The sequence below is a fragment of the Myotis daubentonii genome, chromosome 6 (genome assembly GCF_963259705.1).
Source record: "Myotis daubentonii chromosome 6, mMyoDau2.1, whole genome shotgun sequence".
Classification (NCBI taxonomy): Eukaryota; Metazoa; Chordata; class Mammalia; order Chiroptera; family Vespertilionidae; genus Myotis; species Myotis daubentonii.
Genome location: NC_081845.1, coordinates 39,733,803 through 39,751,094, shown reverse-complemented (window position 1 = coordinate 39,751,094; position 17,292 = coordinate 39,733,803). Strand labels below are relative to the sequence as shown.

The 17,292-nt window shown below is 39.0% G+C and overlaps 1 protein-coding gene across 4 annotated transcripts in view; it reads right to left on the bottom strand.

The window, feature by feature from the left end:
- PDSS2 (decaprenyl diphosphate synthase subunit 2) overlaps positions 1-17,292 on the bottom strand; it is a 230,023-nt gene that overhangs the window by 46,136 nt on the left and 166,595 nt on the right. For all 4 annotated transcript variants that reach the window (XR_009453445.1, XM_059700799.1, XM_059700800.1 and 1 more), the window contains 2 exons: positions 2,845-3,018; positions 833-964 (listed from right to left, as the gene is read on the bottom strand). Coding sequence is in view for 3 of the 4 variants with exons in the window: in XM_059700799.1 (XP_059556782.1) it covers positions 833-964; positions 2,845-3,018 (306 nt within the window). In the remaining variant the exon portion in view is untranslated. The remainder of the gene's footprint in view (positions 1-832; positions 965-2,844; positions 3,019-17,292) is intronic.

Genomic DNA, 17,292 nt, shown 5'->3' with positions numbered 1-17,292 from the left:
CAGGGTTTCTGGATTAAACAAAAACCAAAAAAGTTTCCTTCCGTCACCCACAACTTCCCCACCCCCAAAGTGGGAAAATTAGCCAGCTTAAGCCCCTTTACCCTTCCCATTTAACCATGCTTCCCCCACCCCCCCATGATAATGCCTGAGAACTTGAATATTCAGGGTCCAAGTTTGTTTTAAAATAACCCAATGAGCTGACAGACGGACCTCCTGGAATTCTGCAGCTTGTGCTAGAGTTTGCAGATGGAAAATTGCTGTCAGTTAAAGGGTAGTGCTATTACCATAGCCCGATTTTTGAAAGTCTTTAGGAAAAAAAAAATCATCTGAGTTAATTAGTATTCACCATACACACTAGTTTTATGTTGCAGTATTCTAAAAACTCAGATAATAACAAACATAGTATTGCAGTTTCTAACTTGTAAGTAACATTTTACCTCTTAAAATGTAGATTACAAAGTAAGAATTTTACCTGTTATATGAATAAGTTCTTATATATGGCTGATCTATATGGCTGATGTCTTAGATCAGTGGTTCTCAATCTGTGGGTCGCGACCCTTTGGGGGTCGAACGACCCTTTCACAGGGGTCGCCTAAGACCATCGGAAAACACATATATAATTACATATTGTTTTTGTGATTAATCACTATGCTTTAATTATGTTCAATTTGTAACAATGAAATTGGGGGTCACCACAGCATGAGGAACTATATTAAAGGGTCACGGCATTAGGAAGGTTGAGCACCACTGTCTTAGATTATCATAAAATATGAATTATGTTCTAAAATCAGCTAATTCTACTGGAACCTAATATAGGAGTACTTTCATTTACCTCGCCAATCTGTTTAATCCACAAATCTCTTCCAAGAATCTCCTGATGTAAGACTACAGGAGCTGAGTTCAGATTAAATGTCGTGGAGTCACTGGTCTTTTCTTTAATAAAAGGCTGGAGATCAGAATTTATCTAGAAGTAGTGAAAAGAGTTAAATGAGTGAAATGCATATACACTGGTATGTCTTAGTCATATACAGAAAGCACTAGGTAATATAGTGAAAAATAAAGTTTAAGAAATGCAGGTTTTAGGTGTACTTTAATAAGCCAAAACCAGTTTATATGATTAACAATAATCTTTAAAATAATTTTTCCTTAACATATCCCTTTTTTATTTAGCAGAAACCTTTATTTTACTTTAAGTTCAAGGTCAGGATTTACAAAAACACTAATAAATATAATTGCTTAATGAACTAACCTAAGATTTAATAAAATATGTAAAAAATTATCTGGACATATTACATTTATACTAATATTAGTGGCCCGGTGCAAAGGGAATTAATTAGAAGAAATATTTTAATATCACTATTCGCCCTTTCTCTATAATAGAAGTGTCAACCAAATTCACGATCGACAATGACAGGTCGAAACACACGCGTGCAATTGGCGCCAGTGAGAGCTTTGTATGTATTGCACATGTGTGAGTCAACTTAGTCTTTTATATATATATAGAATCAACTTGCTTAATTAGACCTGCTTTCTGATGTAGCTAAACTTTTTCCAGCCCAATGAAGCACCCCAACTTCTCTTTCAGGCAATTGTTAGCAACACAGCCGTAAACATCAACATGAAGCAGATTATTATTGTAGGTCACGCAGGGAGAACAGGGTAAATATTTAACTGCAGCAGTGCTTGACTATATTCTGCACAGTGACAAAACCTGAAGTCATTTTCAGGGTCCACCATTTCTTACTTCTTTTCAGTTGGGTCAAGTTTCTTGACTTACTAAATCTCTGTTTTCTGGCTAATGAAAAGAAAATAGGATTCCACCGAGTCTCCTAACTACCTGCTCCAGGACTTCTGTGAGGATCAAATGAGATGAGGCATGGGAAAACGCTTCACAGACGTTTGGTTAAAGTGTGAAATGTTTGCACCTGGCTATAAAGCAAGTCGTGTTCCTGGGCTGCAGAAACTGCAAGGAAGCTAGTCGTGGCTAGGGAGAGGAAGCCAGGCGTTGCTATGTGATGTAGCTGGGCTGTGGGCCACATTTTGCACCATGGGGTCTCGGCAGCGTTGGCTGCGATTTGGTGGGCTGTCGCTCCGGGGTGGTGGCAGGCCTGTGTCCCGCTTGGGGGAAGCCAAGTGTTGCTTTGTGGGCGCCAGGTCTGTGGTGCCAGTGCGCATCAGGGCAGCTCCTGTGTTGGGCGTCTGCTCCCTGGTGGTTAGCGCATGTCATAGCGACCAATTGGACGGTCAGACATTCAGCATATTAGCCATTTATATATATAGGTATTTCCCCCTTCTTATAAGCTATTTAAGCAACACTTAAGGTATAAATATATTAAATACAATTTTACAATTATATACCCATAGAGGAAACAATGCAACAGCTAATCTTAGGACATTTTATATTTTACTATGCCCATTCAAAAGAATCAGTTATTAGAAGTAAAGCTTTTAATTTTATTCAGTATATTTCCAAATTTCATTAATTTTCCATAATTTGTTTTACATAAGGAACTAAAAGGGACCTGTAACAAAAATGAAAATATTCTATTCTATAAATAGCAACATTACATGTAATTTAATAATTGCTAGAGTTCTTTCAAGAACCCTTTCAGGTGGTAAGAAAAGACAAATATCACAAATATGGTTAAAAAAGCTGCAGCTTTCTGTCAAAATTACACAGTATTCACCAATCACACTGTTTATATAACAATCACTGTCTATGACTGATAGGTTTTAAATACACAATAAACATTTTTTGAGAAAAAGCTTACCAAATGGCCAAAAAGTTCTGATGTCTCATTTTAGCGCTTTTAGCACCAAGAAGGAGAAAGGGTGTGCAAATACCTTATGACTCATGGCCATGTGCTTCCCATACTGAAATGCCATATCCTGAACCTCAGCATCATGCTTTGCTAATTCCATTGCAGCTTGGCAGCTCTTTGCTAATAAGGCACCATGGGAGAGAAAAGTCTGCTCCTTCCAAGTCGATATTCCAATGTCATTTGTGATAGAATCTTCCTAAAAAATGCAACAAAAACCAAGACAAAAAGGTGTTGGGAGTAACCGAATTATTTCAGTTTTTAAAGAATAAAAGTTAAGATATAAACTATTCAAAATACTCATGCTATTGTCACAAGACAGAACTAAGAGATGCTGAACCTACCTAAAGAGAGCTAAGGGGGCAAGAACTGCCTTTTAAAAAAATAAAGGGCCCATATTCTTTATTTTTATTTTTATTTTTTTAAATATATTTTATTGATTTTCCACGGAGAAGAAGGGAGAGGGATAGAGAGTTAGAAACATCGATGAGAGAGATCGATCAGCTGCCTCCTACACTCCCCCCAGTGGGGATGTGCCTGCAACCAAGATACATGCCCTTGATTGGAATCGAACCTGGGACCCTTTAGTCCGCAGGCCGACGCTCTATCCACTGAGCCAAACCGGTTCGGCTTATTTTTATTTTTTAACTGATTTCAGAGAGGAAGGGAGAGGGAGTGAGGGATAGAAACAGTAATGGTGAGAGAGAATCCCTGATCAACTGCCTCCTGCACGCCCCGCACTGGGGATTGAGCCTGCAGTCCAGGACCCTTCCAATGCTCTATCCATGAAACCAAACTGACTAGGATGAGAACTGCCCTTTTTAGGGTAAGGGGGGAAAAAAAAATAATGATGAAGCAAATTTTATCTTTAGATAAGGGACTTCTGTTAAAATATATTTTCAGAATAAAGCAAAATTAGATAATTGGACCTCTAACTCCCTTCTATATTCAAATCAGTTCTTAAGTGCTAATATTCTAAAATACAAGAATCCTATTTCCTTTAACTTATATGAAAATGTCAAAGGCATAAGGAAGGAACTACAATCTTTTGTAAACAGTTAAATAGAGAAATCAGAGAGGAGGCAACCCAGCATAATTTACTAGTATAATTAGATTATTCATCATACTTTATTCCCATAAGAAGAAACAACAGAATAGAGGATATAACTGCAGTTTAATTTCTTCCTTTTTAAATTATGAAAATCATTACAGTATCTGTGAGTATACAAACACTTACAGACTCTAGACCAGTGATATCCAATAAAAATATCATGTAGCCAGAACCGGTTTTGCTCAGTGGATAGAGGGTCCCAGGTTCGATTCTGGTCAAGGGCATGTACCTTGGTTGTGGGCACATTCCCAGTAAGGAATGTGCAGGAGGCAGCTGATCAATGTTTCTCTCTCATTGATGTTTCTGGCTCTCTATCCCTCTCCCTTCCTCTCTGTAAAAAAAAATATATATATATATTAAAAAAAAATGTAAGCCACATGTGCAATTTAAAATTTGCTAGGAGCTACATTAAACAAGTGAAAAAAGAGGTAAAATTAATCTTAATCCCATATTTTATTTATCCCAATATCAAAAATATTATTTCTAATATACTCAATATAAAATAAATGAAATAATTACATTTTTTATACTAAGTTTTCAAAACTAGTGTGTATTTTATACTTACAGCACATCACTAGCCACATTTCAAGTACTTAACAGGTAGAGGAGCTAGTGGCTAGCCTATTGGACAGCTCTGCTCTGCGCAGTGAGCGCTCTGAGGACAAGAATGGTGAAGTAAATATATAAAACAGTGTTTATTGTATGGTGTTTCTTTGAAACCTTTAACTAGAATTAATGGACAGGATTAATTAACTGAAACATTTTACTTCTGGCCACCCATACCATAATCCTCCTTTCACCATTATTTGAGGACAAAATAAAAAATAATGAGTAAACTTTAAAAGGAACCATTAATGCCCAGCCAGCGTGGCTCAGTGATTGAGCCTCAACCCATGAACCAAGAGGTCCTTGGTTTGATTCCCGGTCAGGGCACATGCCCAGGTTGTGGGCTCAACCCTCAGTAGTGGTTGTACAGGAGGCAGCCAATCGATGGTTCTCTCTCATCATTTATGTTTCTATCTCTTTCTCCCTCTCCCTTCCTCTCTGAAATCAATAAAGCCATATATTAAAAATTTAATAAAAAATTTAAGCTAAGTGAAAGGAGCCAGCCACAGGAAACCACATATTGTACATTCCATTTATTTGAATTGTAGATTAGTGGTTGCCTAGGCTGGAGTGGGAACTAGAAATGGCCATGAAGGACCTTAAGGGGCATGTTTGACAATGTTCTAAAACTGATTTATGGTGATAATTATACAACTCAATAAAGTAACTAAAAATCATTAAATTTTATGGTTAAAATGGGTTAATTTTATGATGTCAAATATATCTCAATAAAGTTGTTCAAAAAGAAAAAAGGTAATGAGTATAATTTTACATTTTTTGGCTTCAAGTGTTTAAATTAACATTTAAAAAATTTATGCAGCTCTTAATGAACTTTTTGTGGTTTGTATACTACCCAACTTTAATCATACAACAAACGTTTATTTAGGTTCTATTACAGGTCAGGTTCTCTGTGAAGCAATATAGATATGACGATTTTGAATAGACTGTCCTCAAGAAGCTCACAGTTCAGAAATGGCTTGTATATATCCCTATATCTTTGTATATATGTGGCTATAAATATATTGATAAATCGATATAGTTCCGTGGTAGGCAGACAGGCATGAGCAGAGCAAGGACAATGGGCCAGGTACAGAAGGTCACCAGGGCAGAAAGCCTCGCGTGCCTAGCAACAGGCAAAATTGGGAAAACCAGGACCACACCTCCAGGGTCATCTTTTGTTTCCTAACATATTGCTGGTCATTTGGTTCAGACCTAGACCCCCTGACCTTTCATATCGTGGGTCATGCAGTTTGGACCTGCCCCTGACCTCCTCCCCTCCCCCCGCATGTCACTAGCCTTGTGGCAGACCCCCTTTCAGGAGGAACAAGGGGCCGAAGAGTGGCCTCATGCCACTCTCACGTGGGCCCTAGCACAACCACTCTTAAGCATTAACCCCTAGGGATAATATCTAGGTTTCAGTTGTATTTCAGCTCCAGGCCCAGAAAAGCAGCAAAACAGGGCAAGCGATGCCATGTCTGACATAAGGACCAGCTGAGATGACTAATGACCTGCCCTAGTGCCAACCTATCAGTGGAGACCATGTCCTAGAAAGCTGATGAATTGTCCATTGAGATCTTCCCCTGAAACACTCGCCTTTTGAGTAGATAAAAGCCTTTAAGAGGAAGAACCCTATGTGGCTAGTATGGAACACACACAATGCCTTTCATCACCATTTCCCCTAAGAACCTTTTCCTTGCCTCTCTCTCTCCTAAGCTCCAAGGGCCCTTCTTTTGCCTCTGTAACTTGTTTCCTGAGCCCATTTTTTCCCTATGGCTCACTTCTTCTACCTCTGTGACTTTCTAAGTAAACTTTTTTTTTTTTTTTAATAGTTTGAGTCTTGGCTCTCAATTCTTTCTTAGCCAGAACGCAAATGAAGTTGCTGAACCAAGTTCCAATCTCCAGTAACATTCTGGTGCCATTTTGCTGCCAACAGTTCTATTTCAGAATTATTCTTACAGGATATCCAATGATCAAAGATTAGTTTTGTTCAATATATTTTTCTTATTATAATGAAGACATTTTATTATTCATCATTTCTACATTTTCAATTATGCAATACACGATCATTGAAAAAAACTTAGAAAATCCAGATAACAAAGAAACAATTAGTTTATAGTCTCTTGAAATCTGCTACCATAAGTTAATCAGACAATAAATCAATAATTCCGTTTCTAAGTTAATCAGAGATTTTATTTCCTGAACATGAAATTATTACTTATTATGAACTTGGTTAAAAATGTAACAGTCCCTCCATTCATTTTCAATTGTAAAATACCGAGAAACTGGTCTGATAACCACATCCAAATCAGTATTTTCAGACAGAAGATATATAGAATTGGTATGAAATGAATGAATGCAGTCAGGGTAAATGAGATTTAGATATACTCACAGCATCAACTTACATATGTGCACTTTTTACTGAAGATTTATTATTTATTAAAGGAAGATACATTCAGTGAATATTTATTTTTGATGGAATTCTTTTTTTTCCAGAAAGGTAAATGTATGCCAACATACCTATCAAATGACTATCAGATAGAAGTACATTAATTTTAAAAATATAGGTCTCTTATTCACTGTCACATGATCTTTTTGCCCAAATAAAGCTAGTTCAAAAACACACAGGAAAAAAAAACCTGAAGCTTGCAAGACAATGTTTGCCGGAGACAGTGGCACCGGGGGTTTTGCTCACATATAAAATGCTGTTCTGCTACTGAGATGTCTGGGGGATGTGTACTTTGAGTTGCTTTTTAAACAGTAGTAGTACATTTGTACACACCTATTCACATGACAACAAAGTGTGTTTATAAAAGTGGCTACTTGGGATTAAAGGTCTAGTTCAGCGGTTCTCAACCTGTGGGTCGTGACCCCTTTGGGGGCTGAACGATCCTTTCACAGGGGTCGCCTAAGACAATCGGAAAACACATATATAATTACATATTGTTTTGTGATTAATCACTATGCTTTAATTATGTTCAATTTGTAACAATGAAAATACATCCTGCATATCAGATATTTACATTACGATTCATAACAGTAGCAAAATTAGTTATGAAGTAACAATGAAAACAATTTTATGGTTGGGGGTCACCACAACATGAGGAACTGTATTAAAGGGTCGCGGCATTAGGAAGGTTGAGAACCACTGGTCTAGTTCATGGTCACAGAAAAAAGGGCAAAATAGCCCTAGCTGGTTTGGCTCAGTGGATAGAGAGTCGGCCTGTGGACTGAAGGGTCCCAGGTTTGACTCTGATCAAGGGCACATGCCTGGGTTTCGGGCTCGATCCTCAGTAGGGGGCATGCAGGAGGCAGCCAATCAATGATTCTCTCTCATCATTGATGTTTCTCTCTCTCTCTCCCTCTCCCTTCCTCTCTGAAATCAATCTATCTTCTATATATATAAAAGGCTAAGTGACCGACAGTCCATCCATCTGACCAACCGCCCGGCCAGTACATATGACAGGCACTGGCAATTTAAAAATAAATGTTGACTTGCACATTTATGATACATATGAAGCTCTTGCTGGAACCAATCGCATGCGTGTTTTAATTTTATAACACTATATTATTTTGACATGTAATTTTTTGCAGTAACATAATTACCGCATGAATCTTTCTTCTAATTAATTTCCTTTCAATGTGCACGAGTCCGTGCACTGGGCCACTAGTAAAAATATATTTTTTAAAAAAGCAAACGAATTGACCCGGGAAAATGTCTAAGTCCCAATTAGAATCTGCCAAGCCAAACTTCTACCTTTCATATTCTCAGAAAAGAAGAGTTCAGAAAACTAAGGAACTAACTATCTGTTGAATTAAAAGTGCTTTAAAGAAAGTATGCAAATATTTCCTGTTCTCATGCTTTCTACATTGGATTCATACTTTGAGCCACTATATTTATAAATACAGCAAAAATTTGAGTTTGATAAGAGGCTAGATCTCTTTAATGCCACATTAAACCATTAAAAAATTTTTTTTTTTGGAATTGATTTTAGAGAGAAGGGAGAGAAATAGAAAGATCCATGATGAGAGAGAGTCATTGATCAGCTGCCTCCTGGACAGCCCCCACTGGGGATTGAGCCTGTAACTGGACATGTGCCCTGGCCAGAAATAGAACTGTGACCTCCTTCTGAGATCACAGCTGAGATGACTAATGACCTGCCTTAGCGCCAACCGATCAGTGGAGACCATGTCCTGAAAGCTCATGAATATTCCATTGAGATCCTCCTCTGAAATACCCGCCCTTTGAGAGTAGATAAAAGCTTTCAAAAGGAAGAACCATATGTGGCTAGTTCATGAGCTGATGCTCAACCATTGAGTCACACTGGCTGGGCACATTAAACCATTTTAAATGTTTGATTTGAATTGCCCCTTTCAGCTATTTTGAGAAGCTAAACAAATGCCATAAAAGTTTATTAGCCTTATTAAAAAAAAGTAAAGTTCAAGAAATTTTCAATAAAGACCTTGTAAATTTAGGGATAAGAAGAAAGCAATGGGGAGAATAGAGTCTAATATTTTCTGGGAGCTAACTATGTAATGGTACTTTCATACTCATTATTATATTAGCTCTCAAAACATTCAATTATTATTCCCATTTAATAAGTAAGGAGATTTATAGACTATAGTTTGACCAAGATTGGACATTAGTAAGGAGCAGAGATGGGTCTCAGATATATAGCAACTGGACTCTGCTTTGTTTAACACATAATAGAAATACATGCAAAATATCTTTTACAGTTTGAAAAGAAGATTGTACTTAGGAGTAATGATATGTTTCATCTATATATCAAAAAGCATTTTAGCCCAGCTGGCGTGGCTCAGTGGTTGAGCGTCAACCCATGGACCAAAAGATGGCAGGTTCAATTCCCGATCAGGGCACATAACTGGGTTTCAGGCTCAATTCCCAGTAGGGGGAGAACAGGAGGCAGCCAATGGATGTCTCTCATGGATGTTTCTATCTCTCTCCCTCTTCTTTCCTCTTGCTCTGAAATACTTTGTTTAAAAAAAGTATTTTAGCCCTGGCTGGTTTGGCTCAGTGGATAGAGCATCAGCCTGCAGATTGAAGGGTCCCAGGTTCAATTCCGGTCAAGGGCACATGCCTAGGTTTCGGGCTTGATCTCCAGTAGGGGACGTGTAGGAGGCAGCCAATCAATGATTCTCTCTCATCATTGATGTTTCTATCTCTCTTTCCCTCCCCCTTCCTCTCTGAATCAATACAGATATATTTGAAAAAAAAAAAAAGTAATTTAAACCTGTAAACCCAGTCTTTAATAATATCCCTTAGAGAGATTCAAAAGTCTAGAGTATATAAGTAACAAGATTACATGGCAGATATAAGTATTTTTTTTAGGAATCCTAAGGAAGGGAAAAAAGAATGAAGTGATTTGCTCTGATTTATAATTCAATCACATTGGAGATAGTAAAGTAGGTATCTGGAAACTTCACATCCATGTAAATCAGGGGCAAGAAACTGATAAGATTTGATAAATTTACGTAACTAAGTTCTGTTTTTAAAAGTGTTTCTATACAATAAATACAGCTACTAAAATTTTACTCACAAATTAGAGAGAAGGGTTTACAGGGAATTTAAAAATCAGGAATTCTTTGGTCTAGTGCCAGCCAAGCCCTTCCTGCCCTACCCACTCAGCAGTTCTTGCTGAGATGTGTGGCAATAACCATGCTGAAGAGTGGTCATGATGAAGGGAAGACTATTTTACAGCATAAATCCTTCAGCAGTGGTATCCGTGCGATGGGGGAAGCTTCTAACAGCTAGAGGGCAGTAGACAGTCTTCAGATGGGCTGCACAGTAGAAGTAGGAATGAACACTAATTCTTTGAGATGAACAAACTGAACAGCACCAAGAAGGAACGTGGCTTGCTTTGAAATGCTGTGTATGCTGGTACTTGACATACTATGTAAAAGTAGATGCAGTTCAATAGATTTTGTGTGCATGTGCGTGTGTGTGTGTGTATGCTTACTACATGACAGGCACTGTGGATATGTCTAGGAGCAATGCCTAATTACATCTTATAACTAGGCATTAATTAGGTATTACTCCATGACCTTTAGTAGAAGTTCAGAAGGGGAGAAACAATAAAGTTAGAAAGTAGTTTGGTATGTGGAAGAAGAGCTTTGCTTACAGCACAGAGAAGGGAGTGAATAGTTCTACCAAGGAAAGGTTTAAGAAGGCTGGGAATGGGATGGGTAGCTGAATAATAAACTGAAATTAGCCAGAAATATAAGGTAGGGGATGACTTTGGGGCTGCTCACATGACATGATAGCTGGCAAGTGATCCAATAGAGAGTGAAAGCATATCCCAAAAGGAGGCTTCACAATCTTTTATAAACTGATCTTGGAAATGACACAGCACCATTTCTGCTGTATGCTATTGATCACACAGACCGGCCCTGCACAATGTGGGAAGGGACCACACAAGGAATACTAGGCAGTGGGGCTCATTGAGGGCCATTTTGGATGCTGGCTACTACAGATGCAGTCTATGATTAGAGCACTGAGTCAATAGACCTGAACAGTTTAGTCTCTTAAAACATTCTGCAAGTAGTTTTATAGAGAGGTTCTTCTGATATACACAAGAGACTGCCTTGCCACTAAATAGGACTATTGTTTTACTTGTGAATTTAACAGGTAAAAAGTGGCATTTCACTTAAATATGGGAAGTCATTTCATTTACTAGCCATTTGTATTTCCTCCTTTGTTAAAGATTACTGAGTATCTTCTATGTACAAGACATTGTTCTAGGTGCGCATGCCAGTGAGCAAAACCAGAGTCCTCGCACTCATAGTTCTTACAGTCTAGGTAGGGAAACTAGACAATCAGATACCCTGACAAACAGATACTTCTGATGGGGGAAATGAACCTGAGTGAGGCTCGGGTTTTTGGGGATGGTTTCCCTGAGGAAGGGACACTCGAGCTAAATAAGAGATCTGTCATAAAGATGGAGAATATGTTCTAGGCTTTAAGGAGAAGGGCATATCTGAGGAACCGGAGAAGGCTATTGGGGCTGATAATGCAGCCAGTGAGGATGAGAATGATACAAGACAAGTCTGGAGGGACAGACTGGTATCAGACTGTGGAGGGTTTTTTGGGTCACTTCCAGGATTTTGGTCTTTATCCCAAGAGGTATGAGATGTCTCTGGGGGTTGAAGTGGTAGCACAACAGCATCAGGTTAGCATTTTGAGATCCCTGGTAGTGTGAAGAAAAGACTAAAATATGGGAGGATTGTATAAAGGGAGGTGAAGGAGGAAGTGATCGGAGTAGCTCAGCCAAGAGATGACAGAATCTTGACCCATGCAAAAGGGTAGGCATGGGTAAAGCCAGGCTGCAGTTTATGCCCTGATGGTGGGGGAGTGATGGCATAAACAAGGTACTGCTCTTGATTACTTCTATACATTGAAAGGATATGTCCTTGCAAAGTTCATATGCTGAAGCCCGAACTGCCAGTGTGTTTATATTTAGAGTAAGGGAGTGATTAAGGTTAAATGAAGTGAAAAGGGTGGGGTTCTGAGCCAGTGGGATTAGTGTTCTTTTAAGAAGAAACACCAGAGAGGAGAAACCAAGATGGCGGCATAGGTTAACAACGGAGATTGCTGCCTCGAACAACCACTTCAGAGATATAACTAAAGGACAGAACAGACATCATCCAGAACCACAGGAAGGCTGGCTGAGTGGAAATTCTACAACTAGGAGGAAAGAGAATATCATACCCAGACTCAGAGGAGGCGTAGTGCTGAAGTGAAATACTCAGGTGCGGAGTGCGTGCGCGGAGCGGGCTGGCGGCGGAGGGCACGGTTGTTGTTTTCAATCAGGAGGGAGTTTCAGACTCTGAGCTCCAGATCCGGGCGAGTCTCTGGGGACCCAGACTCAAATGGGAGAAGCGGGACTGTCTGGCTTCGGTCGGAACTCGAAGGCAGCTTTCTCTCCGAGGTTTGCAGCAGTTGCCGGGACTCTGAGAGGCAGAGCCCCTAGGGACGGAACTGAGAGCAGCCATAACTGCTCACTCCACCTGCCCTGTAGATCCCCGGGGACCCGCCCCGCCCAAGCCTAGCGCAGAACCATTTGCCGGATAGCCTCAGGCAAAGGCTAGATTAGCACCGCCCTAGAGATCCAGCACAGAAGCTCTCCCACTGCAGACACAGCTGACTCTCATAGCCAGTTAGCCTGGAGGTCAAATCACCCCTGGTATTACCGACAACAATCAAGGCTTAACTACAACAAGACTGCGCACAAAGACCACTAGGGGGTACACCAAGAAAAGATAAAAAAATGCGGAGACAAAGAAACAGGACGCAAATGTCAGAAATGGAAGATATAGAGCTCAAAACCACACTTTTAAGGTCTCTCAAGAATTGTCTAGAAGCTGCCAATAAACTTAGTAAGGCCCTCAAAAAGACTGGTGAGACCGCCGATAAATGTAGTGAGATCCTCAAGAAATCTAATGAGACCCTTGATGTTGTGACAAAGAACCAACTAGAAATTAAGCATACACTGACTGAAATAAAGAATATTATACAGACACCCAACAGCAGACCAGAGGAGCGCAAGAATCAAGTCAAAGATTCAAAACGTGAAGAAGCAAAAAACACCCAACTGGAAAAGCAAAATGAAAAAAGAATCCGAAAATACGAAGATAGTGTAAGGAGCCTCTGGGACAGCTTCAAGCGTACCAACATCCGAATTATAGGGGTGCCAGAAGATGAGAGAGACCAAGATATTGAAAACCTATTTGAAGAAATAATGACAGAAAACTTCCCCCACCTGGTGAAAGAAATAGACTTACAGGTCCAGGAAGTGCAGAGAACCCCAAACAAAAGGAATCCAAAGAGGACCACACCAAGACACATCATAATTAAAATGCCAAGAGCAAAAGACAAAGAGAGAATCTTAAAAGCAGCAAGAGAAAGAAACCGAGTTACCTACAAGGGAATACCCATATGACTGTCAGCTGATTTCTCAACAGAAACTTTGCAGGCCAGAAGGGAATGGCAAGAAATATTCAAAGTGATGAATACCAAGAACCTACAACCAAGATTACTTTATCCAGCAAAGCTATCATTCAGAACGGAAGGTCAGATAAAGAGCTTCACAGATAAGGAAAAGCTAAAGGAGTTCATCACCACCAAACCAGGATTATATGAAATGCTGAAAGGTATCCTTTAAGAAGAGGAAGAAGAAGAAAAAGGTAAAGATACAAATTATGAACAACAAATATGCATCTATCAACAGGTGAATCTAAGAATCAAGTGAATAAATAATCTGGTGATCATAATAGAATCAGGGACATAGAAAGGGAATGGACTGACTATTCTTGGGGGGGAAAGGGGTGTGGGAGATGCGGAAAGAGATTGGACAAAAATCGTGCACCTATGGAAGAGGACAGTGGGTGGGGAGTGAGGGTGTAGGGTGGGGCGGGAACTGGGAGGAGGGGAGTTATGGGGGGAAAAAAGAGGAACAAATGTAATAATCTGAACAATAAAGATTTAATTAAAAAAAAAAAAAAAGAAGAAACACCAGAGAGTCAGCTCTGCTCTCTCTCCACCATGTGAGCACATAGAGAGAAGGTGGCCATCTGCAAGCTAGGAAGAGCACTCTCACCAGAAACTAAATTAACCAGAAGCTTCATCTTGGACTTCCAGCCTCCAGAACCGTGACAAATCAATTTCTGTTGTTTAAGCCACACAGACTATGGTGTTTTGTTATGGCAGCCTGAGCTGGCTAATATAACTACCTTCTTATAAATCTTAGGATTCAATGAGTGATGTTGTGCAAGTATATTTATACTTTCTTTGCAACATCTTTTTTGCCATGGTCTTAACAACCATCTTATTAACACATTGCCTTAAAATTTGTTCTGGTTATCTATCTCTAGGTAACAAACCACCTCAAGACTTAGTGGCATAATTACAACAACCATGTTATTCTGCTCACAGATTCTGTGGGTCAGGAATTCAGAAAGGGAACAGAAAAAAATGGCTTGTCTCTGTTTCGTGGTAGCTGGGTCCTCATTTGGGGAGACCTGAAAAGTTGGTGATGATTCAAAGGGCTGGAGCTTGCTCAACTGAGTTACCAGAGATCCACTTCCAATAAGATGGCTTATTCACCCACACATCAATCAGATCCACCTGCCCGTGGCCTCCCCACTTGGCTTCTCATAGTGGTAAAGTTCTGAGAGAGAGCAGATAGAGGGAGTGTTTAATGACAGTGAGTGCTTCAAGACACCCTTTTATGGCCCAGCCTGGGAAGTCAGGTAGTATCACTTCAACCACACTTCGTTGGTTGAGGCATGCATAATATCACACTGAGATTCAAGGGAAAGGGACACAGATCCTCACTTGATGGGAGGTGATGAGAGGAGAGTTAAAAAATTAGTGACTTATTTTTAAATCACCACAATCTACTTTTGAAGAGAATACCCAGGAGACAACTTTCTCTGCTCCTTCCCAGTTATGCTCTGGCTAAGGTGGCGACATAGGAGGTGGATGGAATAAGGCAACTACAGGGGTAAGGCTGGAGAGGGACAGTTATTAAGGATGACTTCTAGGTTTCCTACCTGAGAACCTGGATGAATGATGGTACTCATTGAGAAGACAGAGAACAATGGAATGGGTTTGAAGGGAAAGAGCATATATCTGGTCTTAGTATGTACTGAATCTGAGATGCTTGTGATACCCTTGAGTGGAAATATTGAGTAAGCAGCAAAATATTTGGCTCTATATCTCAGTAATCTGGGATGGAGATATAAATTGGGATTCACTGTCATACACAGACGGTAATTGAAGTCTTGTGCTTCATTTTCTGAATTGTCTATTCTTGTCCTGGGATCAGAATGGCATTCTATTAAACAATTTACATGCTTAATAGTGATATTTCATCTCTCTGGCAAATAAACTGCCTTTTAAGATGTTTTACTGTGATAGCAGTCAATGAGTGACCTTGAGTACCTCTAAATGGTATACAAATTCAATTTAGCATTTAACAAATAAAAACATTCACCAACCAGACCCACTCTAAACTTGAGGGTCTACTTAATCAAAAGGGCCATTATAAGTACTAAGCTTAGTCATCAATAGTTTTTCTGCCTTCTCATATCTCTATTTATCTTCACTTTACCACCTTTGCATATCTAACTTAATACTCGTATATTTGATTTCTAATATGTTCCCTTCACAATACATTTGCTGCTTTTCCTTTAAATAAAAACATTTTTTAATTAAAAAATGTATACAGTATTATTTCTTAAATGTGGTGGGCACTAGATGTCTTATTTTATTATTAAGCTATATATATGTATATATATTTATTTATGCTTGATACATTTTAAAACAAATCACATTCAATTGCCTTTAAATCTGAATAAATTCAACATTTTTATTTGCAATGAATGATTTAAGACTGTGCCAACTTTATGAAAAAAAATAGTTGTTAGTAAAATTATAGGTATTTATTATCGAAGTCTTGAATATGTGAGTGATATAAGTTTGAATAGATGCCCAGCAAACAATAAACATGACATGGCATATTTTACTAGCTTGTGAGTACATGTCTTGGGTACAGTGTGAGGGACAGGTTATGAGTAAAAGTATCAGCGAAAGACCTACATTAGTACCTATTTTTGCTAACTGACAGAAATCCGAAGAGAATTTTTGCTTTTACAGAAGAAGGCAAAAAGTGTAAAGAGTGTTTAGTGTTTGTTTCGCAGTGAGCCATTATAGAGGTAGTGCGTACCCCGAGCAGCAAGTGTGACATCACCAAGCTATTTCCCTGGGAACTACCCTCAGCATCTCTGCATCAAGTCATCATAGCTTTGAACTGTGTCTGTGAGCATTTGAGCCTCATCTCAATTGATTCTGTTAGTCCATTAGCAAGATGTGTGCTCTGAAGTATCAGAAAGCCTAAGAGAGCTTGTAAGGATGTACATTTTGTGCAAAACTGGATGCAATTAAGCATTTGAATGATGGTAGATGCGATAAAGACATTGTGCATGAGTTGAACGTGCCCGTGTCTACCATTCGCTCTATTTACATGCAGAGAGAAAGATTCTTGCATGCAACCAAAGTTATTACTGGTTATACCAGTAGCAAAGGGTCTCTTTTAGTCAGTATCCAGTAATAGATAAAATAGAAAGTCTACTGCCTGAGTGAACTGATGGGTGTACAAAGTATTGTATTCTGGTAAGTTATTTATACTTAAGGAGAAATTGGTCAGTCTTTTTTATAAGCTGAAACAGAAAGCACTGGATGATGATGAAAGTGTTGTAAAAGTGGAATTTACAGGTAGTTCTGGGTGGTTTGATTGTTTTCTGAAGTGAGGGCAGTTTCATAGCTAAGGTTACTGGAAAGAGTGTTCAGCTGTTACTGAAGTTGCGGAGAAGTTCCCGAAGAACTTAAAATAATTACAGAAGACAGTTATTCGTATAAGCAAGTTTTTAACTGTGACAAAACTAAAATTTATTGGAAAAAACTGCTGAGCAAGACATTTATTTTGACAGAAGAACATCAGGCTGAGAGACATGAGGCCCTGAAGGAGAAGTTTACCCTGATGCCTATTGTTAATGCCATTGGTGATGCTTTTTTAGGCCTCTACTAATGTACCATTCAGAATATCTGAGGGCACTTACAGGTATTGATAAGAAGAAATAAATAACCTAAATAGCCTGATCATTTTTAAAGCAATTGAATTGGTAGTAAAAAAAAAAAAAAGTCCCCACAAAGAAAGGTTCAGATGGCTTCACTAGTGAACA